This window comes from Podarcis raffonei, chromosome 15 (assembly GCF_027172205.1).
Source record: "Podarcis raffonei isolate rPodRaf1 chromosome 15, rPodRaf1.pri, whole genome shotgun sequence".
Classification (NCBI taxonomy): Eukaryota; Metazoa; Chordata; class Lepidosauria; order Squamata; family Lacertidae; genus Podarcis; species Podarcis raffonei.
Window position 1 is genome coordinate 3,840,063 of NC_070616.1, and position 25,651 is coordinate 3,865,713.

Consider the following 25,651-nt stretch of genomic DNA (forward strand, 5'->3'; position numbering starts at 1 on the left):
CCCGCTCTCAACACAGCGATGGTGGCTGAGATCAAGGATGCCACTGGCCACGATGGCTGTCCTCTGCCTCCACAGTCAGAATCAGCAACGCTTATTGAATCGAAGAATCATAGCGCTGGAAGGGATCCCGAGGATCATCTAGTCCAACCCCCCCTGAATTGCAGCTGTCTCTTCTGGGGATCGAACCTGCAACCTTGGCGTCAACAGCAGCATGCTCTAACCGATGGAGCGATCCAGCTGAATATGAGTTGCTGGGAACCGTGGGAGGGGAGAACGTGGCAGGATTCACGCTGGCATCTGCTTGTGAGAATAAGATGCTGGACTGGAAGGGTCTGATCCAGCAACCTCTTCTTATCTCTGTGTTGCAAGTGCGTCTCTCCCTTTCGCTCATCCTTCTTGGCTTCCCACTTCTTGATTGATCCGTTTTGTTATGCAGTCCTGGTTCTCCAGCCCCCTCCCATTTCCCCACCCCCAAATCCCGAGTGGTCGCCAATTCTTTTCATCTCTCTTCATATACAATCTCTTTATTTTTCCCTTTCATTCTCCGTTCCGGGAATTGAATATAATTTAAAATAAAAAGTAAGAAAGGGGCAGGAGAAGAGTTTGTGAAGGCCATCTTTAAATTGAAAATGTGGGAAGTCTAATTGCTTATGACACCAGGGGACTGTTTAACTCCGCAGAATATAATTGCGTCTACGGACTGTGCTGCATTGATAAGTGCTCTGTGGAACATTAAGTATTTTTGGAAATCCTTCTGATTAAATCTTCACCTGTCGCAAGCCAGACCGATAAGCAGGAATGCCTCATTTTTAAAAAATAAAATAGGGGGTGTACGAGATTTCGACGTACGTCTCATCAATCCAGTTCTGGCTTTGAACAGTTTCTTTATGATCTCCTGCGGTTTTCTGTAAAATATTGAAGGCGGCTCAAAATAGGAATAAAAAATGCATGCTCATAATCTTGAAAGGGGGGGGGGAGAATCAATGAAATTGAAGTTTTGTTTTTTTTAAGAGGGGAACTGTTAAAGGAAGCAACGGTATCAAAAGGAAATTCCGAAAGGAAAAACTTGCTAGAAGTGTCAAAAAGGAAATGATATAAGATCAAGCAGACTTCGCTTGAGAGTGAGTGTGGTCCTGAGCTGTTTAAGGCCTTATAGGTAGAAACTAACACTTTGAATTGGGCCTGGAAACTAATTGGCAGCCAGTGTAGTTGAGCCAAGATATACTCAAACCATCTTGCTCCAGTGAGCAACCGGGTCACCAAATTCTGCACCAGCTGAAGTTTCCGAACTGTCTTCAGAGGCGGCCCTACGTATAATGTGTTGCAGTCAGTGCTTTTTTCCCCCTAAAAAAAATATTTAGGGATACTCTAAATTTTCCTACTCATATTGAAATACTGCCCCTCAATGAGGCCAAACTTAGATTCACAAAATGTTTAGGGGTACGCGTACCCCTGCGTCCACCCCAGAAAAAAAGCACTGGTTGCAGTAATCTAGCCTAGAGGTTACCAGAGTATAGACAACAGTAGTTAGACTGTCCCCATCCAAACAGGGGCACAGTTGGGGCACCAGCCGACGCTGATGGAAGGCGCTCTGGGCCACTAAGGCCACCTGAGCCTCAAGCGACAGCAAAGGATCCAGAAGGACCCCCAAATTTCATACCCATTTCTTGGGAGGAAGTGTAACCCCATCAAGAGCAGGCAACCTCTCATCCGTCCTGTCTAGGGAATGGCCAACTTTAACTCAGCCTGCAAAATGTCTTGGAAGTACACTGGTACCTCGGGTTAAGAACTTAATTCGTTCCGGAGGTCCGTTCTTAACCTGAAACTGTTCTTGCCAGCATGGTGTAGTGGTTAAGAGTGGTGGACTCGTAGTCTGGTGAACCAGGTTCGCTTCCACATGCAGCTGCTGGGTGACCTTGGGCTAGTCACACTTCTCTGAAGTCTCTCAGCCCCACTCACCTCACAGGGTGTTTGTTGTGGGGGAGGAAGGAAAAGGAGATTAAGGGGAGTGAAAGGCGGGATATCAAGTCCAAACTCCTCCTCCTCCTCCTCCTCTTCTTCTTCACCTGAGGTACCACTTTAGCTAATGGGGCCTCCCACTGCCGCCGCACGATTTCTGTTCTCATCCTGAAGCAAAGTTCTTAACCCAAGGTACTATTTCTGGGTTAGTGGCGTCTTTAATCCTGAAGCGTCTGTAACCTGAAGTGTCTGTAACCTGAGGTACCACTGTATGACCCTCTTTGTAGCAAGACCACTTTAGCTAATGGGACCTAATGCAGTAGTACCTCGGGTTAAGAACTTAATTCGTTCTGGAGGTCTGTTCTTAACCTGAAACTGTTCTTAACCTGAGGTACCACTTTAGCTAATGGGGCCTCCCGCTGCCGCCGTGCAATTTCTGTTCTCCTCCTGAAGCAAAGTTCTTAACCCGAGGTACTATTTCTGGGTTAGTGGAGTCTTTAATCCTGAAGCGTCTGTAACCTGAAGTGTCTGTAACCTGAGGTACCACTGTATGACCCTCTTTGTAGCAAGACCACTTTAGCTAATGGGACCTAATACAGTAGTACCTCGGGTTAAGAACTTAATTCGTTCTGGAGGTCTGTTCTTAACCTGAAACTGTTCTTAACGTGAGGTACCACTTTAGCTAATGGGGCCTCCCGCTGCCACCATGCAATTTCTGTTCTCCTCCTGAAGCAAAGTTCTTAACCCGAGGTACTATTTCTGGATTAGCCGAGTCTGTAACCTGAAGCGTCTGTAACCTGAAGCACCTGTAACCTGAGGTACCATTGTACATCTGTCTGACCGTATCTCCTTCTCATGGGTCAATGTGGTGAAAAAGATGCAAGGCTTGCTTTCATGGTGGCCTGGTTTGAGGTTTCTGGAGGGCCTAAAAGACACTCTTGGTAAGTCCCACTCTGCCTCACTGCCACAGTTGCCAGCTGTCGTGCTCCCTCCTCCTCCTTGCTCCCATTGGCTGGCTTGCCAAGCAGGCAGCCAATGGGCAAGCAGGCAGGGATATCTACCGCTTTTCCTGGACCAGGCGGAGAGGCAGATAAGCAATCAGGTTGCAATGGTGAGAAGGAGGAAGAGGTGGAGGTCCTTGTCCCCTGTTCTGGCATGGGCCCCCGTGCAACGCTCAACCAAGCCTGCAGGGTCATTTTTTTAAAAAAATAAATGCATTTCCCTATATGTAGTTGCACTTGGATGCAGCAGCCGCACGTCAGGAGAAATCATTTTATTTTCTGCTTGGCTCTTATCACCAGAAACCGCTCCACTTTGCTGAAAGCCCTCTCCGGAAAGTTCCGGGAGGGTGGGGAAGCCATTGTGGTGAGCCGCAGGGTTTCATTTTCCAGGAGGATCGAAGAGCAAGGAGGTTCGCGGTCTGCGTTGCTCTTGTTTATTTCTTATCCAGGGAATTTTCAAATGAGCTCCCTGGCAGAAACGGAATCCAAAGTAGGTGTTGCAATGGGGAGTCGTCCGAGACAAGGCATTAAACAAAAGCTCCATCCATCCGCCAGTCTGAAGGTTACTGATCCTGTCTTTTCTGCGGGAGAGAGAGAAGAGAGAGAGCTAATCCAGGCAGGCCCCTATCAGCCTCCTCTAGCTGTTCCTGTCAGATCCTCTTGGCACAAACAAAAACAGATTATCCTGGTGGTGGCTGGGCTGATACGTTAGACTTTTGAAAACTTGCCAGCTTTGTGTTCCAAATAAACTGGGCAGTGCGCCCTTTCTGCTGTCGTTGGAATGCAGAAAGCCTCTGAGCACATGCAGAGTGTTGCCCTATATCACTGAACAATAGTGGCCACCCTTATACATTATGGTTACCAGATTTTTTGCAATGAATCCGGGGACACTTTTTTATTTTTTTGAAGCTGAGTAGCAACAGGGAGTCAGGAGTGGGGATGGTGAGGCAAAAGACCCTGGGCCCAAGCACACATGCATATTGCATAAAGGTGCAAAGCCCTTCTTTCGCACCCTGTGAAACATAAATGCACAGTTTTAAAAAAACTGGGCAACAGCCGCCGGCCCGTGATTCCTGAGCCTTCCCCAATCTCCTGCCCCATTCCTCATTTTGACTGATGGGGGAGGCTCGGGAGTCATGGGCTGGTGGCTTTTGCCCAGTTTTTTAAAAATCTCTGCGCATTTATGTTTCACAGGGTGCAAAAGAAGGGCTTTGCACCTTGCCTGGCAGAGAAACCACGCACCTTGCGCCCCTCCTGGGCAACGGCCGCCCGTCCGCAACTCCTAAGCTTCCCCCAATCTGTCAAAACAAAGGGGGGAGGGGGCAGAAGATTTCACCCGCTGGATGTCCCCGGTTCACCTTCAGCAGTGGCGGCAGTAGCAAGCAGCTCCTGAAGCCAGCCAGAGCCAACTGCGCTACCAGGCTGGCTCTGGGCTGCTGAGGCTGCCGCTGCCATGTTTCCTGGGGACAGATTTGTGAATCTGGGGACATTCCGGGGACGGAATTTGTCCGGGGACAGATTTGCGAATCTGGGGACTGTACCCGGGAACCGGGGATGTCTGGTAACCCTAATGTACATTGAGGGTTGAGATAGACAGAAGGTTTCTGGGTTGGAGGACAGGGATGGGACCTTTTCCTCAGCCCAAGTACCGTGTCCCCTTGTGGAGACTCCGGGGGGACAGCATGTGCCAGCGGTTCTTTCTTTCTTTCTTTCTTTCTTTCTTTCTTTCTTTCTTTCTTTCTTTCTTGCATTTATATCCCACCTTATTCTCCAAGGAGCTCAAGGTGCTCCTTGGTTCTCCCCCTCCTCATTTAATCCCCACGACGACCCTGTGAGGTAGGCTGAGGGGCAGTGAGTGGCCCAACTTAGCCAAGTGGGGGCGGGATTTGAACCCGGGTCTCTCAGGTCTCGGTAAGTGGGACAAGAATCAGAAGCAGGTGGAACAGCAGACGCAGCTTTTCCTTGTTGCTCTATCATCAAGTTTCAGGTCTCTCCCCATCAGTTTATAGGGTTGATTCTGGGAATCCCACAATTTCTAAGAGGAAATTCAGTTATCCATAGTTCTACATCAGTTTGAGATTTTTTTTTTTTAAGTCTTCATGAAAATCCATTGGTATTTTAATACACATCCACCCTAATAGGCACATATTTTTTACAAAGCGATGTTCATTATTATGATTTCGATTTATTTCCTGCCTACTCTTCACCATCAGGTCCTGGTGCGGGTTGTGCCATTTTAAAATCCAGTCTTAAAAACAGTTAATACAAATTACAAAAGCAGGAATAGGGTGCACCCTGAAAATAAATACCTTAGGTGCTGAATGCCAGGGTAAAGAGGTGCATCTCCAGCATCTGAGGACAGCTCAGCCCCCCCCAAGTATGTGGGGATGGGGCTGAGGCCCCCCCCCGCCCCAGTCTTGAGGGGCTGGTCCCTCAAGGCCTCCCTGCGGGACCTCTCTACAGCAGCAGAGAGCCTTATGGGAGAAGCCCCTCCCCATGACATGTGGAACTCAGCGCCACTGGATGAAATTGATGTAGCGCCCCCCTGCCTCCACATTGCCTCTTAGTGTCTCCCCCAGGTAATCCACCCCTGGGAGCAGTACCTCCTGCTTTGGAAACCTAGATAAACACAGGAAGATCTGCACTGATAGTTGCACTGCAGCCCTAATTATAATAGAAGATAAAGGGACCCCTGACCGTTAGGTCCAGTCGCAGACGACTCTGGGGTTGCGGCGCTCATCTCGCTTTATTGGCCGAGGGAGCCGGCGTACAGCTTCCGGGTCATGTGGCCAGCATGACTAAGCCACTTCTGGCGAACCAGAGCAGCGCACGGAAACGCCGTTTACCTTCCCGCCGGAGCGGTACCTATTTATCTACTTGCACTTTGACGTGCTTTTGAACTTCTAGGTTGGCAGGAGCAGGGACCGAGCAACAGAAGCTCACCCCATCATGGGGTTCGAACCACCGACCTTCTGATCAGCAAGTCCTAGGCTCTGTGGTTTAACCCACAGCACCACCTGCGTCCCATAATTACAATATTACTGCATAATCTTTGAAGGGACCCAGCATTTCTGAATTTGCCACTCCACTGCTAGTCAGCCCCCCCAAAAAATCTTGCTTGATAGCAGACTGTGGTCTCCAGAAATGGTGTGCTCTGTGTGTGAGAGAGAGAAAGAGCAAACAGGAAAATAAAAATAAAAGCGGATTTAGAGAGGGCATTAGGCCAACGGGATCTTTTTTCCAGTCTGCTACATCCAGCGTGAGACAGATAATTAATACCATTGTCACGGTGTCTAAAGTGGATTGAGGTTCTGTGTCCAAATGCACATGTTGCTACCATTGTTCGCATTAATTACTTAATTGCTCTCATTAATGGTCTTAATCCACATTTGCAAAGAGATATTGTTCAAGGAGCGCCTATGGGCTGGAGACAAATTGCAGGCCTGCCTCTCCTTGGGGGCGCAGGGGGGCGCCCTCCCCACCCCAGCGTCCCTGCACCCATTTGATTCTCAAATGCTTGCCTTTGTTCTTCCTCGCCTGGAGCCCCAACCAAACGGGTGTCTAAATGGAGAGTTATTGTTGGTTCTCCCGCACCCTGCCAGACCTTTCTCATTCTGGAGGCATTAATAACTTGGTGTCCAGTCACCCCCGCCGCAGATGAGAAATGTCAGTTTCTCTTGTTATTGGAAAAATCTGCAGGAGCCATGCCTGGCTGCCAGTTTGCAGACAAAGAAGATCTCTCACTCCCCACACAGCCTGATCTGTCTCAAAAAAAGTAAGTAGAGACCTTCCTGGATCAGGCTGGTGACCCATCCAGTCCAGCATGCTGTTCTCACGGTGGCCAACCAGGTGCCCCCGAACAGAAACCCACAACCTGAGCACAAAAACACATTCCCTTCTCCTGCGGCTTCCGACAATTGATATTCAGAAGCAATGCAGCCTCAAACTGCAGAAACAGATCTCAGCCCTCCTAGACAGCAGCCATCGATAGACTTTTCCCCCTCCACGAATTTTTTCAGCCCTCTTTGAAAGCCCCCCCAACCCAAATTGGTGGTGTAGTGAAGATTCCATCAACGGTGTCTCCGGAAAATTTTGCACATCACTTGGGAAGACAGGTGAACTAATATCAGTGTACTGGAAGAAGCAAAGATCACCAGTGTTGAAGCAATGATTCTTCAATATCAACTTCGTTGGACTGGTCATGTTGTGCGGATGCCCGATAATTGTCTTCCAAAGCAACTATTCCGAACTTAAAAATGGAAAGCGTAATGCTGGTGGTCAACAAAAGAGGTTTAAAGACTGTCTCAAGGCAAATCTTAAAAAATGTAGTATAAACACTGACAATTGGGAAACACTGGCCTGCGAGCGCTCCAGTCAGAGAACAGCCTTTGCCAAAGGTGTCATGGGCTTTGAAGATGTGTGAACTCAGGATGAAAGGGAGAACCGTGCTAACAGGAAGGCACGCTTGCAAATCCACATCATGGTCAACTCCTGCCTGGAAACCAATGTCCCCACTGTGGAAGGACATGTGGATCCAGAATTGGCCTCCACAGTCGCTTACGGACTCATTGTTAAAACCATGTTTATGGAAGACAATCTTACTCGGCTACGAGTGATTGCCAAAGAGATAAGAAATGAGCGTGTGCTAAAACTGCCTCCAGTACTAAGGTAAACTTTACCTCTGCTGCTCCGCCCACTTTTGCCCCTGGCTCCGCCCACCTTGGGCTTGCGGCCCCCGGATGGCTGAGCAGGAGGTAATGTGGCCCTCGGCTTGAAAAAAAGATTCCCCTCACCTCTGCCGCCTTCTGAGCAAAGTACCCAGATTCAGCTGGGAAACTTTATTCTTTCTTTGATGTGTGTGTGTGAAAAATGTCTGTCTCTCCTTTCCTCCCCTCTCCCTTCCCACAATGTTTATGCCGAGGGCAGCCAGTGGAGATCAAAGGTTCTCAATCTTATCCCCCTGGAAAGCAGAGCAGTAGTCACCCCAGCCAGGAAGTATTAAACTGTGGCCGTGCGTCGCATTCAAAAACACTGGCGCCAGCTCTCTTGTCTCTCGCTGTCTCTCTCTCTCTCTCTCGCTTTCTCTCTGAGGACATTGGTACAGCTAAGGCAGGCAGCCCAGGGATTTTAGACACCTCTGCAGGGGCGTCGCTGGGTCCTTAAGAGCCAGGGTGGGGGAGTGTTGCACAGACCTGTGGCCCAAATTTGCATAAATGTGCCCTTGCTAATTTACATGGACAGATGATGATTTGGGGGGGAGGGGAGCTTGCCCTGTTAACAAAGTGAAAAAACATTAAAATTAAAAGCGGAGGTAGATCAGAGCTCACTTAACCCCACAACTCCCAGGCTGTTTGCTTAGTAGGTCTCTATGCAAGCTCATAAGTCTGCAAGAATGGTGTACAGAGTACTCTATCAACTATCATCTATCTGTCTATCTATCATCTATCTATCTATCATCTATCTATCTATCTATCTATCTATCTATCTATCTATATCTATCATCATCTATCATCTATCTATCTATCTATCTATCATCTATCTATCTATCTATCTATCATCTATCATCTCTGTCTATCTATCTATCATCTATCTATATCTATCTATCTATCTATCTATATCTATCTATCTATCTATCTATCTATCTATCTATCTATCAATCATCTATCTATCTATCATCTATCTATCATCTATCTATCTATATCTATCATCTCTATCTATCATCTCTCTATCTCTCTATCTCTCTATCTCTCTATCTCTCTATCTCTCTATCTCTCTATCTCTCTATCTCTATCTATCTAAGAACAGCATGCTGGATCAGGCCAGTGGGAAACCTGTAAGCAGGATTTGAGCACAACACCCCTTTCCTTTTTTGTGGTTTGCAGCAATAAGAATTCAGAAGCGTCGCTGCCTTTAGCTGTGGAGGCAGAGTAGGGCCATTGTGGCTAAAAGTTGTTGTTAGCGTTATCCTCCATGAAACTGCCCAATCCTCTTCTAAAGCCATCCATGGGCCAGCTGGAATGGCTCAGTTGGTAGAACATGAGACCAAGAGTCTCATGGGTTGTGGGTTTGAGTCCTAAGTCGGGTGTTGGACTAGATGGCGCTCAGGGTTCCATCGAACCCAACAATTCTACGCTTCTGTGTCGTGGAAGGCGCAGTGCCGTCCTTCACAACCCTTCCCCGTCCCTCACAGCTCTCCTAGTGCTGATTTTTAAAAAAAGGAGTAAGCACAACATATATATTTTATTTCATCCACATTGTACGATGTAAAGGTCAGCGCTGGGGAGTCGGCAGTGGCTTGGAGGCCTGCCGACAATGCAGGTTTTCTACTCCTTAACTTTTAACGAATTGCCTCTCTTCTTCTTTTTTCCCTTTTCAAAAGATCGCCTCTCCAATTAAAAGCACCATCGGAGGCTTAATGTCAAATTTGGAGCTTGGCAGGGAGGGCAGTTTGTGTGTGTGTGTGTACGTGTGTGTGCGCTTTGCCAAGGGCTGTGGCAGGACGAGAGCCAGTCTCTTGAATGGCAAAACTTCCTAGCTTTTCAAACAATGTCTGGCATGGACATTTTCTCGAGTCTGTTGTGAGCATCAGTACAGAGCTGTGTCACAGAGGTCCAGGCCTCTCTGTCTGGTCCTTGGGCCTTAGATTGGAAGAGTGCTGCTGGATCAACTTGATTGCACACCCTCCAACATTCCTCAGATGAACACAGGGACATTTCTCCCTTCCCGCCGACTGGCCCTCCTTGACCCACCCCCCAATTTTGTGTGTGTCCCCCTTCCCTGCAGAGTATTTCCTCTTACCATCAGCCTGTTGAATTTCTCCATCCTGTGGCATAAAGGAGATAAACAGGTGTCGACCCTTCGCTATCTGCTATGTGTTACCTGGAAAAGGGGAGGATGTTAGGATATTGATGTTCCGATCCACATTTCCTCTTACTACTACAGTGGGCCACAACACACATGCCAGCCTGAGAAAAACCCTAAATCCCAATTTTATTTTATTCTTTGGTAGACCTACAAGAAGAAAAGCACATGACAATAAATGAATTTTAGAAAGAGGTAAGATTAGAGGAGGGAGGCGCTGTGGGTTAAACCACAGAGCCTAGGACTTGCCGATCAGAAGGTCAGCGGTTCGAATCCCCGTGACGGGGTGAGCTCCCGTTGCTTGGTCCCTGCTCCTGCCAACCTAGCAGTTTGAAAGCACGTCGAAGTGCAAGTAGATAAATAGGTACCGCTCCAGCGGGAAGGTAAACAGTGTTTCCATGCGCTGCTCTGGTTCACCAGAAGTGGCTTAGTCATGCTGGCCATATGACCCGGAAGCTGTACGCTGGCTCCCTCGGCCAATAAAGCAAGTTGAGCACCGCAACCCCAGAGTTGTCTGCGACTGGACCTAATGGTCAGGGGTCCCTTTACCTTTTAAGATTAGAGGACGCACAAAGTGTTTTTGTTTTTTTAAATCAAGACTCTGTGCCCTCTGCTCTGCTCCCCTCTTTTTTCCTGCCCAGGACGGCTCTGCCCTCTGCCTGCCCCTCAGAACCAGCATGGCACGCAGGGTTGGGCCTCAGCCTCCCTTCCTCCTCGCTGGCTCTCCAGCAGCCACTACCAGTTGCCCAAGGGAGGCGGCTGGCAACAGAGGCTGTAGAGAGGCAACGGGACAGGCGTCGGCTCATCTTCCTCCCCGAGTTCGGCCGTGGCAGCGCTGGCAGAGGAAATAGGGACATCCCAAGATCATATCAGAAGCTGGGGTGGCTTTCGTATTTCTGGGACTGTCCCTGAAAAGTCGGGACACTTGGAGGGTATGTGATGGCTTATTTAACCCAGCACCCTGTCCAGCGCCAAGGGCCTTCTGGCGGTTCCCTCGCTGCAAGAAGTCAAGTTACAGGGAACCAGGCAGAGGGCCTTCTCGGAGGTGGCACCCGCCCTGTGGAGCTCCCTCCCACCAGATGTCAAAGAGAACAATAACTAGCAGACTTTTAGAAGACATCTGAAGGCAGCCCTGTTTAGGAAAGCTTTTAAGGTTTAATAGGTTATTGTATTTTAGTGTCCTGTTGGAAGCCACCCAGAGTGGCTGGGGAAACCTAGCCAGAGGGGTGAGGTATAAATAATAAATTTATTATTATTATTATTATTATTATTATTATTATTATTATTATTATTATTCTCACAAAGGTTGACAAGTTGCCTTAGTGAGAAACCTAGGATCTGAGCACAAGAGCAATCTCCTCTCCCATGGATTCCAGCAACAGGAATTCAGAAACCTTGTTACCTCTGACCATGGAGGCAGTTGTGGCTATTAGCCTTCTCTTCCATGAATTTTCCTGATCCTCTTTTAAAGCCATCCAAGTTGGTGGCCGCCGCTCTCTCCTGTGGCAGGGAGTTCCATAGTTTAGCAGTGTGCGGCATGAAGGAGCCCTGAATCTTCCAACATTCATTTTGACGCCCTCTCGCCCACCCTTGCAAGGGGAGAAGAGTCCGACCGCCCTGCACCCAGCCGGATTTTACCCTTCTCTTCCACTGCTAGGCTGACTTGTGAAATGTGGGTCATCGCTGAAGGCGCTCTGCCTGGCCGAGTCGGGAAAAGAGCAAAATGGCTAAGTCCTCTCTCACGCAGCAGCTGAGAGGTTCAAGGTGACTTTGGGATTGGCGTGGGGAGGGCGGAATCCCTGAGCACGATTCTCCGCTCATCCATCACCTGAGCTCTGCCTCCTTGCTTAGGATCAGAGCTTCTTATGCAAAAAAAGCTTAGCCAGAGGTGAGGACACTCAAGGGCGATTGCAAGTCTGTCGAAGGTGCGAGAGGAGCAGATGGTCTGTGGCGTGTGGCTGCAGAGGAGGCTTTAAGCTGCGCTGCCTCAGAGCTTGTGCCGGCCGAAGTAAGTTTTATTATATGGCTATTGAGGGGATGGATCCGTCCATTTGCACCCACAGCTTCTCTGTGTTTCTGCGTTAGCTTGCAATTTTTCCCCTTCTGAAAATTCACCTGTGTTTCAGTGCAAATCCCACCTACGTACTTTGGAATGCAGTTTCGTTTTATTTATTTATCACATTTATCTCCCACCGGTTTTTCCTCTCCAGGTGGTGTGTACACAGTTCTGATCCTCTCCTCATTTAACACCTCATTTAATTAGGTTAAGCTGCTGAGGGATTGATTGTTAAACCGCTCTCAGAACCGTAGCTCTGGGAGGGGACTAGGGGTCTCCCTGACAACCCTCAGCGCCCTCATCAAACTACAGCTCCCAGAATTCTTTGAGGGAGGAAGAGATTGACTGTTTCAAATGGTATCATAGTGCTTTAAATGTATGGTGTGGATGTGGCCTAAATCTCACTGAACACTGTACGAAAACAGCCACCATTCAGTGGGTCTGTTGCACAATGCTCACTCTATTTCTTATCCTTTCCCACAAAAACATGCCTTGTCCACACAGGCGCACTGAGCCTGCCCCCTGCCATAGATGGCTTTTGAAAGGAAACCAGAGAAGCTCAATTTTTAAAATTAATTTTGAACCTTAAAGGGTGACTGCTAATCACAATGACTATATGCAACCTCCGGATTCAGGAGGAGTCAACAAGACTCTGACCCAGCAGGGCTCTTCTTAAGTCCCTATACAGAGAACTGGGAAACACTGAATACATGCAGTTCTCCTCTCTTACTTCTCTTCACAACCTTGAGGACTAGCCTCTTGGCTTCCAAAATAAACACATTCTGAGTTTTTCAGGATGTACACACCACAAGTGCACATGATATGTATGGACCTGGTCATCCAGATTGCAGAAGTCCATTGCGCAAATGCTTAACTACTAGTCGTAATAAGTAGATGTAGTTAATACTACTACTCTGGCATTAATCCCTTACCCCTTGAACTTGGAAGAAAACGCAGAAGGAGGTGCTATCATCCCCCACCCCAGGGCCTTCCAGCCCAGATAATGTGTGTTTTACTGGGCTTATTAGATGGGGGTGACATATGGCCATTGCAATCCTTCCTGCCCCAGGCGACAGGAGCCAATGGCTGTGGAATGGGGTAATTGCCCTTTAAGTCTGCAGGCAGTTCTTCAGAGGGCAAGGGACCAAAAGCAGGACCAGACCAGCCACTCTGCAGAAGCAATAGCTCCCCCTGGTGGAGGGAGGCTGCTACAACCAGCAGCTTCCACAGTGCTCTGTCCAGGGTCCTGAACTGCCTTGCCTTGGGAGGCAATGGGCGGTGGATACCCCTACTAGTAGGGAAATCTCAACTCTCACAAGGGAGAAGTCACAGCTGTTAAAGGAGTTTACATGTGTCAGAACAAAGTTGGGCAGGGTTAGTTTTCCAAAAATGTTAAGTCCAGGCTTCCCAAATTGGCTGGTACTGACTCTCTGGGGTTGATGGAACAGGGCAGAAGGGTGAATTACAGTAAGACCAAGGGGGTCAAATGGGCTTAGGCATGTGGAAAATAAGTTGATGAGGTTTAATCCCCCCAAAATAATTCGAAAAACTATGAGCCTCAGAAATAAAGGGCATGAGCATGTACAGAGCGCACCTCCCTTGGCAATGAGGAACTTCTGCATGGTAGCAAAGCATAAAATTTACATTTTATGATTCCTAGCACTGGTGATGGGTAATTAATACACATTGAATAGATATCAATTATTTCTTGGTTTTATTTCATTTGGGTTGGGGGTCAAAGCCAATTTCATGAGCTCATCAAGGGTTCAGTGAGCTCAGAGGTTCTCAGACTTAAGTGATTGAAAATGGTGGAGAAACCCCAACTTCCCTCATTCCTGTTGCCAAAGTCTTTATTTCCTTTAAGAGCGTGAGACCCTTCTGCAATATCTGGAAAACATTCCTGCCCACATCTCATTTTGTATAGAAAGGTTCTGTCTACTATCTGTCAACTTGTTTTTATTATTGCTTGTTAGCCGCCCTGAGCCCTGCCTTGGCTGGGGAGGGCGGGGTATAAATAAAAATTATTATTATTATTATTATTATTATTATTATTATTATTACTAACCTACCCACGTCAGCCAACCCCAAGACCCACCAACTCACCTACCTACCATGGTTTGACCATCTCAGACCCACTCCCCATTGAAGGAGTAGCAGGATAAATGAGGAAGGATTAAAGTTTGTAGATGTTCAACAAACTACTAAACAGCTGCTAAACATTTCCCCCCTGGGTGTGACTGTGTGCATCCATGAGGACCAGAAACTTGAAAAAAAATCTAAAAAGTTGGTTCCAAAGTGTTCTGGCCCAAACTTTCAGACCAGGAGGGGGAGTGGGGTAGATATTCTTTATAATGGTCCTCCAATCACATTCCTGCGATTTCTCAAATCCCACCCCTTTCACGTCATTGGCCCATTTTTGCTTTGTGAAACTGTGCTTAATGCATTTGGGGGGGATTGCATGAGGAGCTCAGCAGCCGTGACAAACCAAAGGCTGCCTCTTTCTCCTGCCAAGGAGACAGACTGCATTTCTCAGTTCTGCTCACTTTTTTCCTTAAAAAAAAAAAAAAAAAAACAAGGCAGGGAGAGAGAAAGGAAATGTGGATACATAAAAAAGAGCATCTGCTTCAATGTTTTGGTTCCTTTTATAATCGCATGTGTTGCTGAACAGAGATTAGTGCCTTCCCTTTCACCTGAGGGTGGAGGGAATTGTCACCATCTTCCTGGGCTGAAAACAAACAATCAATTCTCTCCTTTCTTTCAAACCCAGCCTGTGGATTCACGCTTGGCATTCATTCGCTTGCGCACAAATAGAAGGCTGCATGTGATCATTCCAGAACAGAAGAGGGTGGTGCTCACTGAGACTGGTGGGGTGGGAAGCAGGCAAGGCTCACACCTCCGTAGGAGAGCATCTGCTTTGAATGTAGAAGGTCCCCGTTTCAATTCCTGGCATTTCCAGGTAGGGCTGCCTGAAACCCTGGAGAGCTGCTGCCAGTCAGTGTAGGCAATACTGAGCTAGATGGAGCAATGACCTGACTCTGTGTTAGGCAACTCCCAGTGTAGGTGGAGCAAGAACCTCTTACAGACAGAGCCCCATCCTCTTTTTCTATGTGCTCTACAAACACCACACTGGAATTGAGGAGGAGGAAGCTGCCAGCCGGTGCCACCCCTTGGACAAGCTGAGAGTCAGAAGCCAGGTGGGCGGGGACTACTGAGGCTGGTGGAGCAGGCCCCATTCCCTCCAATGGTCTAGCCTCCTCCTTTCCAAAAGTCCCCTAGTATGGGCACAATTCCAGCAGGCAGCTGAGTTCGAATCCAGTTGTTAATCACATTCATGGAGGGTAAGGCTCTCAGTGGTGGCTGGCTGTGATGGTGACATGGAGCCTCCAGTGACAGAGGCAGTCTGCCTTTGAATACTGGGAATCTGCCAGCGGGGACAGCTGCCACTGCACTCAGATAACCCAGCAAGGCTCTTCCTATGTGTGTCTGTGTGTCTCTGTGTGTGTCTGGTTAAACCTCGCAGGCCTCCTCTCCGTATAAACAGAGCAATTTTCAAAGGATGTCCTCCCAGAGACACTTTTGCAAAACACTGGAAAATAAATCTGCTGTTTGCTTGCCGTAATGGGAATCTTAACGAGGCCCTGAGGATTGATCTCCCCCATCCAATTTTAATAGGTCGGGTTTAGCTTCACAGAGTGGTGGCAGAAGGGGGGGGGGAGGAAAACTGCCACCTTCCATTGGGCTGGGAGCTTAGTGGCCAGAAAAAACACACCATCAATTGCTCCAGGAAGCGTGCAGGATCAGGGCCCGGCAGCAGGTGTGCCACCAAAATGGAGTGACCTTTGCCAAGGGCTGTCATCCAATTAAAAAAACAAACAAACCATGCACACCCCAGCCTCCCAGAGCAATGGAAGAAGCCAGAGATAGTTACTTCCCATTTTGCAGGGTCAAAGGTGGATTGTTCCACAGGCTGGCTGGCTGCCTTGCAGAGAGGCAGGCAAAGCTGCTCCCTTCATTTTCTGGATCCAGAGGCAGAAGGAAGTGTTCAGCTCCATGGCCTTTGGCAGCCAGACCCTTCCACAGTATCCGGGCCCACGATACTGGCTGCAGAATGAGGCCATTGCCAGTGTCTTGAGTGCCAAACACCAGCTGTCCAGACTCAGTTGCTGCTTTTTTTTAAAAAAAATTAAATCATTAAGACAGCAAAATAATAGATTCCCACAAATAAGGCACAATAAAGCGAATAAAGACATCTGCTTGCAAATGCTAACCGTATTACAACAAATTGAAGGCGGCATGAGGCTGAGCATTACCATTAAAGCTGCTTTTTCCAGTGCATCACAAAGAATACCCATTTTTCTACAAACTTATTAGCTTGATTTATGTGCGCTCTTTCCTAAGTTAATTTAATCATTGTTACTATAGACCAAATCATGTCAAGCCATTCACATACAGTTGCTTTTTTAAAAAAGAAGAAGACTTTCCATTTCATTTGCATGTCCAGAACCTTTGTGTCCCTGTTTATCGGTGTCCTTTCCTAACCTGGGGCTGGGGAGTGGAGGATCTGAACTCAGTACTATGCAGCCAGGGTCTGGGGAACTAGCCCAGGTTGTTAGCTGTGGGGAGTGGGTGTCTTGGATTCGATTTTCACTCCCAGTCCTGACACCTCTTGAGCATGGTCTCATCTGCACTATACATTTAAAGCAGCATCGTACCACTTTTAAGCAGTCGTGGTTTCCCTAAAAGAATTCTGGGATCTGTAGTTAGTTCTGGGCACTGAGACTTCATAGATGACCCTCTTTTCCCCTCGCAGAGGTATAGTCCCTGAGAAGAAGGATTTGGTGGTTAAAGCACTTTGGGAATCGTAGCCCCGCAAGGGGAAGAGGGGTCATCTCACAGCTCTCGGCACCTAGTGCAGGGGTCAGCAAACTTTTTCAGCAGGGGGCCGGTCCACTGTCCCACAGACCTTGTGGGGGGGGCCAGACTATATTTTTGGGGGGGGGGAATGAACGAATTCCTATGCCCCACAAATAACCCAGAGATGCATTTTAAATAAAAGCACACATTCTTCTCATGTAAAAACATGCTAATTCCCGGACCATCCGCAGGCCTGATTTAGAAGGTGATTAGGTCGGATCCGGCCCCCAAGCCTTAGTTTGCCTACCCACGCCCTACTGGGCAGGCTGAGCAGGCAGGCAACTCACCTTTGTCACAGTAACGGGAGATGCACTGCATTCCTAATTTAAATCGCAAGAATTATTTCTAAATCTGCAGCCGAGCATGGACCTCAGAACATTGGTGTCCCCTTTTTTTCTTGGACAGCCAACCTCAGCCTGCCCACACTGGAAGAGGCGGTAACGGCCACCAACTCAGATGGCTTTAAAAGAGGACTAGGCAAAGTCATAAAGGGGGGGGGGAGCTATGAATGACTACTAGCCATAATGCTCTTGTTTTAGCTCCGCTTGCGGGCATCCTGTTGGGGGCACCTGATGGGCCTCTGTGACAACAGAATCTTGGACAAGATGGGTGTGATAGGAATTTTGAGGTGTTTTATTGTGATAGGAATTTTGAGGTCTTAGATATATGTTAAATGTTCATAAGTGTACCAACCAAGCACGTACATAGATCAGCACAGGAAGACCAACCTGAAACCATTTTTGATTCCCAAACTGACCTCAATTATTTCTCTGCAAGGTCAAAGTGGGAAACCTCCCCATTGTCTCTTTCCTCACAAATCCTGTCTTAAGGGCACATGTAAGATATGAATAGGGTGTGAGCCTGTGACCTGCCCCAGGAACTAAGTATTTATCACTACAAAAGACTGGCCAAGCTCCCCAGGCAATCCAATCAAGTGACCATTAAACAGGTAACCTGGCAGACAGGAGGTAGACAAAGCACTCCGATTTCTGCTGTAGACCACCCCTTCTGTGATGTATGTATGATGTTTCTGGGGGTGGTCTTAGACTCCAGGGAGGGAATTTAAAATGTCTATATAAGGGCACGCACACCTTGGTTCTGGTTCCTCCTCCCTCCTGCATGTGGTGAGCGAGGACCCTGTTGCAACAGATCAATAAAGATCAGGCTTACTAGCTGCTTTGCTTCTCAATATTCTCTGGTTGGCCTCTGTTATTTTCTCCTACCAATAGGGAACCTACGTAAGGACTCTATATGGGCTCTGGAATACCCCATAAGGTAAAAAGGGCAGATTTTTGTTTACAACACTGGGTCCCCAGTTTGATCCACCAGATATCTTCTTACCTTCTTAACCCTTCCAAGTTGGGGAACCTGACCATCTCAGGTCAAGGGACGAAAGGTTCTCCAACGGTACCAAAAATTTAATATGCCTATCTATTATTTTAAGAAACAAAACAGCACAGCAGGGAATTGGGAAGTCCAGCACTGCCATTTACAACCTATTCATCATTTCTGCAAATCAGCTTCCTTATCCCACCCTGTTCCTCTCAAATTCCCCCCCTTTTAAAAATATGCGGTGCTAAATTTAACCAGCTTATTGGCACAGTCATCCCTCTCCTCTCCCCGCACCCCCACACATCGCACCCACCTTATTTTCCCTCCACCATTCTGCCAAGGACCGGCTTTGAGTATGTTTTGAGAGAGAAAACCAACAGGGTGTCTTTCTGCTTCAATCAATAATCTCTTGTGTGGGAACAAACAGGGCCTCAAATTATAGAGGCTGGGCTCGCGAGGATTGCGTGGGAGCAGTGTGCAGGCATGGAATCCGCAGCAGAGCTTTTAGTTGCCCACCACCACCCCTCCATCATTTTAAGAAGGCAAGTTTCTAGCCCTCATGGGGCATTCTGAGAAAAGATGCCTTGGAATTTGGTACTGGGCAATGTCAGGAGTAAGCTCAGAGACCTTCTGAAGTGAGGTGGGCAGTAGATGGACAAAATTGAATTTAAAAGCCAGAGCAAGGAGGGGGTAACATCTGGGGAACTCCCCCCCGGCTATCATTGGACTCCAGCTCCCATCACCCCCAGTCTGCATGGCCAATGGCAGAGGATTCTGGGAGTTGTAGTCAAACAGCAGCTGAACAGCCACAGGTTCCCCATCCTTTCAACAGAAGAAAATATTCAGTGGAATGTCAAACATTCATTACTTAGAGGTAGACTTCCTTTGAGCATTGAAATTCCATGTAACTAAGTCATCCCCCACAAGTTTGTTTAATGTAAATCGCAGGACTATCGTCACATCTTGTGGAGGTGAGTTCCACACATCAATATGGTAAAGATGTTGCACATTTTCTCCTCTCCCCCACCTCCTTTTATTCTTTTGACCATTGATACATGTTGTCAGAAAGCCCAGAAGCAGATTCACTTGGAAACATCTCAATTCTTGGCGGAACAGGAAATGAGGATTAGCTTTGCCCCCTGAACTCGGTGCTTGTTCACCAGTGACAGCTAAGTAGAGCCTCCAGGCTCAAGAGGAGTCTGCCCCTTGGTGCTAGCTGCCCAACATTCTCCTTGCGTTTTTTTGCAAAATAAAAATAAAAATTGGTACCTATTACTTGGCTACAGAACTGCAAAATTCAGGAAAAAGTACAAATTGCAAAGGGTGCTTGAGTTTCAACTTACGTAATGTTTTGGGGAGTGCAGATCGGGTTGATCCAAAAGGATCCTGTACCCCTAAAGCTTTTGGTTCCTTTCTTTGACTTGATTCCCCCCCCCTGTCATTCTGACTCCGCTTGAATTTATATTTCAAAAAGGGGCAAACACTTCTCTCCTCAATACATGTCTCCTTTTCATTTTCTTCCAGCTGCCCTGGGGACATTAGATTTCAGCTTGCTGTATGATCAAGAGAACAACGCTCTCCACTGCACTATCAACAGAGCCAAGGTGGGTGTCTGGTAATAGACGTGTTGCTCTAGGGATCAGCCTTCTGTAACTCAGATAGACAGCCTGGAACGATCAAGCCGCCTGCCGAACTCTTGAGGCTCCTGTTAGCCAGCAGTTGTTCAGCCTTTGATCAGTGTCTTGTCATTATTTTATTTATTATTTCATAACATTTATATGCTGCTCAATTGTAAAAGAAACCCCTCCAAGCGGCTTACAAAAAAACCCCCACAACATTACTAGTAAAAACCATGGAAACATTCAGAAAATTATAGCTGGCATTAAACGAAAACACATCAGTAGTCTGGAGATCTGGGTAGGCTTGTCGAAGCAAAAAATGCTTTTTTGTTGTTGTTTAGTCATTCAGTCGTGTCCGACTCTTTGTGACCCCCTGGACCAGAGCACGTCAGGCACTCCTGTCTTCCACTGCCTCCCGCAGTTTGGTCAAACTCATGCTGGTAGCTTTGAGAATACTGTCCCACCATCTCGTCTCCTGTCGTCCCCTTCTCCTTGTGCGCTCCATCTTTCCCAGCATCAGGGTCTTTTCCAGGGAGTCTTCTCTTCTCATGAGGTGGCCAAAGTATTGGAGCCTCAGCTTCAGGATCTGTCCTTCCAGTGAGCACTCAGGGCTGATTTCCGTAAGAATGGAGAGGTTTGATCTTCTTGCAGTCCATGGGACTCTCAAGAGTCTCCTCCAGCACCAGAATTCAAAAGCATCCATTCTTAGCAGATGCCAAAAAGATTGCAGCGAAGGTGCCTGCCTGATATCAATAGGCAAGGAGTTCCAAAGATTATGTGCTGCTACACTGAAAGATCAATATTGTAACAGAAGTGAAACAGGTATTATGGGCCGGGCGAGTTCCGCAGAGCAAACTGGTCAAGGCGGCATATTTGAGGTAGGGTGATCTCACAGGTAATCTGGTCCCCGGTTGTTAAGGACTTTGTATACTAATACACAGCGGGTGGCGCTGTGGGTAAAAGCCTCAGCGCCTAGGGCTTGCCGATCGAAAGGTCGGCGGTTCGAATCCCCGCGGCGGGGTGCGCTCCCGCTGCTCGGTCCCAGCGCCTGCCAACCTAGCAGTTCGAAAGCACCCCCGGGTGCAAGTAGATAAATAGGGACCGCTTACCAGCGGGAAGGTAAACGGCGTTCCGTGTGCTGCGCTGGCTCGCCAGATGCAGCTTGTCATGCTGGCCACGTGACCCGGAAGTGTCTGCGGACAGCGCTGGCCCCCGGCCTCTTGAGTGAGATGGGCGCACAACCCCAGAGTCTGTCAAGACTGGCCCGTACGGGCAGGGGTACCTTTAGCTTTACCTATACTAATAGTAACACCTTGAACTTGCCCAGGCAGCAAATTGGAAACCATTGCAACTCTCTGAGCATGGGTGTTATATACTGACAAGGCCTCACTCCTGTCAGCAATTGGGCTGCAGCATTCTGCAGTGACTGCAGCTTCTGGATTGAGCACAAGTCTCCCAAACATACCCCCCCGTAGAGCCCATTACAGTAATCCAGACTTGAAGTAAGTCTTGGGGGGGGGGTTATGTTCGGGATGCTCAGTTCCCAATGCCTTTCGAACCTCTGCTGATTTTATCTTAGCTAGAAATGTGTGGATGAGGAGGAATTTGCACTAAAATCCACAGATTTTGGGGGGGAGGAACTGAAATGGACAGATCCAGCCATCCCAGTGCACGAGTAACAAGTAAAAGAGATGAACCGATTATCCTATCACTGTGCACATGTAACAAGTTGTACAGCAGAGGTCAATGCACGGGTGGGGGGGGAAGCCACCCGAAATGGTCTAAATTTGGGTGGTGGGGGAGGGGAACCCAAAATGAAACATTCCTCCAGAGATGTGGCCCTTCTTGCCCTTCTCTCTCTCTCTTTGTATGTTTCCCCCCAGTTGAAAAAGACAAATGTAGACAAACGAAACAGTTTTGGGAAATGATTTATAACAAATTGAAAAAGATGTTCAAATATACTTTCCCAGAAAAGCCGGAAGGTTTTTTGTTAGGCTTGATGGGAGAGGATATAGAAAAAGCAGATCAAAGGTTATCTATGTACGCTACGACTGCTGCTAGAACTTTGTTAGCCCCAAAATGGAAAGTACCAACAGTGGAGGAGTGGCAGACGTGGATGGTGGATTACGCGGAAGTAGCAAAACTGACCTGCAGGTTCCGAAACCAGGAGGAAACAAAATTCCAAAGAGATTGGAGTAAATTTATGGATTGTAGAAATAATAACGGTAGGAATTTGAAGACAATAGCAGGACTGAAATAAATCTTACAACTTGGACTGGATATAATAAGAAACTGCGGAGAGGAGATTGAAATAAGAAAACCTGTTGAAAGGAGGGAGGGAAGTCAGTGCTCAGCAGAGTGTTGGGTAAGGAAATGGATAGATGATTGTTGAATATTACTGTATTTTGCTTGTTTGAAATGGAAAACCAATAAAAAGCATTAAAAAGAAAAAAAGACAAATGTAGGAAGTTGGCAAAGCAGTGAACATGTGGTGGTCTTCAGGACGAATGAGATACCTGGGTGTTCTCCAGTCTGTGGCCCTGAAGGTGGACTTACCATATTTTTCCGTGTATAAGACGCCCCCATGTATAAGACGCCCCCTGTTTTTGGGGACTCAAATTCAAGAAAATGGGGGGGGGGGAGATGGCTCAGAGTTGTTGAGCATTTGGGGGGGGGGATTGCCCAGGGTTGTTGAGTTTTTTAAAGGGGGATTGCCGAAATTCGCTCACCAGCACGCGACACAAAATCCGCCTCTCGTCTGTCCCATCGTCGGCAGAAGCGGCCAATCCCCTACCCAGTTGCCACAGCATCAGCCAATCAACAGCAGCCCTTGGCTCAGCAACCAATGACACGCCAGATAGCCGCTGACAGCCGTGGCAGCAACCAATCAAACGTCCACCCTGTGCGCTACCCATGTATAAGACGACCCCCACTTTTTAGAGTCATTTTCAAAGGGAAAAAAACCTCGTCTTATACGCGGGAAAACACGGTACGCATCCAAAATGACGGAGCGAGTTGGCAACGTTGCTGGGAAATTGGGGCAGGGTGTGCGTGTGACGATGAGTAATTTCCCTTCCCGTCCAAAGCAGGTTCCTTAATTGCCGCCTCTGTTTCCTTTCTTGTCGATATAGCTTTTCCCAGCCCACACTCCGCAACACCCCGCTTCCTGGAGATAATTTGGGGTGGGGGGGAGGTTGTGCTGCCTTCTTCTGCTTTCACAGAGGAAGCTCGAGCCAGAATTTGAATCGAGGTGGCCGTGGGGAGGTGGTGGTCTTCTCCCCGCCCACCATAGCTTTCTGGGGGGATTCATACAGCTAGGAAGAATGGGACCCCTGCCCTGTTCCTCCCCAAATGAGGAGATGCCAGGGACTTAGCCTGGCACCTTCTGCAGACAAACAGTGGTGTAGCGAGAGGGGCGGCTGTCCAGGTCCATTTTTTAAGAGGGTTTGTGCATCTGCTTCCCTCTCCCTGCTGGGAAAACCCTTCCCCACCAACATCTCTGTTGCTGCCACCCAACCCTGATAGGAACCGTTTCCAGGTGGGACAGGAGAGGAGAAGGTGTGGTGTAGTGGTTAAGAGCGGTGGACTTGTAATCTAGTGAACTGGGTTCGCTTCCCTGCTCCTCCACCTGCAGCTGCTGGGTGACCTTGGGCCAGTCACATTTCTCAGAAGTCTCTCAGCCCCACTCACCTCACAGAGTGTTTGTTGTGGGGGAGGAAGGGAAAGGAGAATGTTAGCCACTTTGAGACTCCTTCGGGTAGTGATAAAGCGGGATATCAAATCCAAACTCTTCTTCTCAGGAGTCGCAGGCTGGCGGCCGTTGCCCAGAAGGAGCGCAAGGCGTGCAGTTTCTCTGCCAGGCAAGTTGCAAAGCCCTTCTTTCTCACCCTGCGAAACATAAATACGCAGAGTTTTTAAAAAACTGGGCAACAGCCGCCTGCCCACGACTCCTGAGCCTCCCCCGATCTCTCAAAACAAAGGGGGAAGGAGGCAGGAGATCAGGGAAGGCTTGGGAGTCACAGGTGGACAGCGCGCCATTGCCCAGTTTTTAAAAAACTGCGCATTTATGTTTCACAGGGTGCAAAAGAAGGGCTTTGTGTGTTTTTTTAAAGATATTTATTAAAGTTTCCAATTTTTATACAAACAAAAAGAAAAAAGCAAAAAAGTTTAAAAACACATAAAATTCGCAATACTTAGTTTTCAATGACATATTTCCCTGACCTCCTCATACCTCCCCTTCTTGTATTCCAATTCAAATTATTTATTCAGCAAATCCTTATCTCAATGCATTACAGCTAAAAACCCCTTGATTTCTATCCAACATCATTCAACATTCATTAATTTTACAATATTTCTGTAGATAGTCCTTGAATTTCTTCCAATCTTCTTCCGCCGACTCTTCTCCCTGGTCACGGATTCTGCCAGTCATTTCTGCCAATCCCATACAGTCAATCATCTTCATCTGCCATTCTTCCAGAGTGGGTAAATCTTGCGTCTTCCAGTACTTTGCAATAAGTATTCTTGCTGCTGTTGTAGCATACATAAAGAAAGTTCTATCCTTTTTTGACACCAACTGGCCGACCATACCCAAGAGAAAGGCCTCTGGTTTCTTCAAGAAGGTATATTTAAATACCTTTTTCAATTCGTTATAGATCATTTCCCAGAAAGCCTTAATCTTAGGGCACGTCCACCAAAGGTGAAAGAATGTACCTTCATTTTCTTTGCATTTCCAACATTTATTGTCGGGCAAATGGTAAATTTTTGCAAGCTTGACTGGGGTCATGTACCACCTGTATATCATTTTCATAATATTTTCTCTTAAGGCATTACATGCCGTAAATTTCATCCCAGTGGTCCACAACTGTTCCCAGTTACTAAACATAATGTTATGTCCAACATCTTGTGCCCATTTGATCATAGCAGATTTGACCGTCTCATCCTGAGTGTTCCATTTCAACAGCAAGTTATACATTTTTGACAAAATCTTAGTTTTGGGTTCTAACAGTTCTGTTTCCAATTTAGATTTTTCCACCTGGAAGCCAACTTTCTTATCCAAATTGTAAGCCTCCATTATCTGATAATAATGAAGCCAGTCTTGCACTTTGTTTTTTAGTTTCTCAAAACTCTGCAGTTTCAGTCTATCTCCTTCTTGTTCCAAAATTTCCCAATACTTCGGCCATTTGGCCTCCATATTGAGCTTTTTCTGAGCTTTCGCTTCCATTGGTGACAACCACCTTGGGGTTTTATTTTCCAATAAATCTTTATATCTAATCCAAACATTAAACAATGCTTTCCTAACATTATGGTTTTTAAATGCTTTATGTGCTTTAACCTTGTCATACCACAAATATGCATGCCACCCAAAAACGTTGTTAAAACCTTCTAGATCCAAAATGTCTGTGTTCTCAAGAAGCAGCCAGTCTTTCAACCAGCAGAACGCTGCTGATTCATAGTAAAGTTTAAAGTCTGGCAGGGCAAATCCACCCCTTTCCTTTGCATCAGTTAATATCTCCCCCCCCCCCCGGCCATTTGGCCTCCATATTGAGCTTTTTCTGTGCTTTCGCTTCCATCGGTGACAACCACCTTGGGGTTTTATTTTCCAATAAGTCCTTATATCTAATCCAAACATTAAACAACGCTCTCCTGACCATGTGGTTTTTGAATACTTTATGTGCTTTAACCTTGTCATACCACAAATAAGCATGCCACCCAAATACATTGTTAAAACCTTCTAAATCCAAAATGTCTGTATTCTCAAGAAGCAGCCAGTCTTTCAGCCAGCAAAATGCTGCTGATTCATAATAAAGTTTAAAGTCTGGCAGGGCAAATCCACCCCTTTCCCATTTTTAGCTGTCATATTAATCCCCAGATATTTCACCTTCTTAACCACAGTCAGACCTGTTTCATTC

General features: G+C 47.3%; 1 protein-coding gene across 1 annotated transcript in view; it reads left to right on the forward strand.

The window, feature by feature from the left end:
- The window catches only part of DOC2B (double C2 domain beta), a 124,188-nt gene that overhangs the window by 10,046 nt on the left and 88,491 nt on the right, over positions 1-25,651 (forward strand). Inside the window, exon 2 of the mRNA XM_053367862.1 lies at positions 19,648-19,727. Coding sequence (XP_053223837.1) covers positions 19,648-19,727 — 80 coding nt within the window. The remainder of the gene's footprint in view (positions 1-19,647; positions 19,728-25,651) is intronic.